Raw genomic sequence first — 1,266 nt, forward strand, 5'->3', positions numbered from 1 at the left:
TTATTATTATTATTATTATTTTGATGTTTTCAATTGACTTATACCAAACAAAAGTAGGTCTCTTGCGCTGATATCGCAGGTGGCATTATACTGGGCTTCGACATAGACCACCGTACAATTGTAATACACAATAGAGGATGCCATTTTGTATACAATTTAAAAAATCCGACTTGTGTTTATTTCTTTATTTACAAAAGCACAACATGTCCTCTTTATTTAAAGAGCTATTATATGTGTCACGGCGCGGTGGAATCAGGCGCTCGTCAATTTTTGTGCATGTTGAGTAATTGGTATCATCTAAAAGCTTATTCGTGTGCCTTGATGACGATGAAAAAAGTACTCATCTATCTTGAATAGAAATTAAGATATCTGTGATTGAAGAAGGTGATGTTGCCTGGTTTCAGTGGAGAAATTAGCGAGAAAATGGCTGCCAAAAGCTAAAGAGCCCTTTTCAACGGAAAAATGATATTTTGTGCCTTTAGCCAACGTTTTTCTTTAAATGGCACATGTAAATGTATTTTTACATGGACATACAAGATGATGAATGAAAAAACTAAAAATGCGATTTAAAAAATTCCAAATTGTCGTAAAAATGCACGTTACTTTGGTTTGGTTATTTTGACGAGAGCCTGATTCCACCACGCTGCCTCACATATTGCATTCTTGTACTAACAATGAAGGAGCACTTGTCCTCGATGCACCATTCTGCAAAATAATTTATGTGTCACGACGCGGTGGAATGTTTGGTGACTTCCAAACCTTGGGAGTCCTGGTAGACTACGAATTTTAACATTTTTGGGGCCTTTAAATTCTTTTCCTGAAAAATGAACACAGAAGTGTGTTTTTAATCAGAGATACATGGTGTTGAGCCAAAAGAAACCTCACAAACTTCGATAAAAATTGACAAACTGACGGAAAACGCTGATATCTTCAATGTCATTATTTTATTTTGACGAGCGCCTGGTTTCACCACGATGCCTCACATAACAGGAACGATAGAACGAAGAGACAGGTATTACTGTCTGACGTGTTCTGTTTCAGATGGATATTTGAGCCCGTAGCGGAATGTTTTGGTGACGCTCTTAACACCACTGTCTGTAGATCTGTTGGAAGGGATCTTGATATGGCCCGAGTCGCGGGCGATATGCGAGCTGTGATTACCTACAGTTGCAGTCCTGAAGGACGCTCAGGTAGATTTCTATTACATTTCTTGCTTCCGTTCATTCCACTTTACTCTACAATTTAAAAAAAATAAAATTTATGTAT

The 1,266-nt window shown here is 37.5% G+C and overlaps 1 protein-coding gene across 1 annotated transcript in view; it reads left to right on the forward strand.

The window, feature by feature from the left end:
* Positions 1 to 1,266, forward strand: part of LOC101849992 — a 6,070-nt gene that overhangs the window by 2,909 nt on the left and 1,895 nt on the right. Inside the window, exon 3 of the mRNA XM_013079441.2 lies at positions 1,042 to 1,190. Coding sequence (XP_012934895.1) covers positions 1,042 to 1,190 — 149 coding nt within the window. The remainder of the gene's footprint in view (positions 1 to 1,041; positions 1,191 to 1,266) is intronic.

Source organism: Aplysia californica, unplaced genomic scaffold (assembly GCF_000002075.1).
Source record: "Aplysia californica isolate F4 #8 unplaced genomic scaffold, AplCal3.0 scaffold00052, whole genome shotgun sequence".
Lineage (NCBI taxonomy): Eukaryota > Metazoa > Mollusca > Gastropoda > Aplysiida > Aplysiidae > Aplysia > Aplysia californica.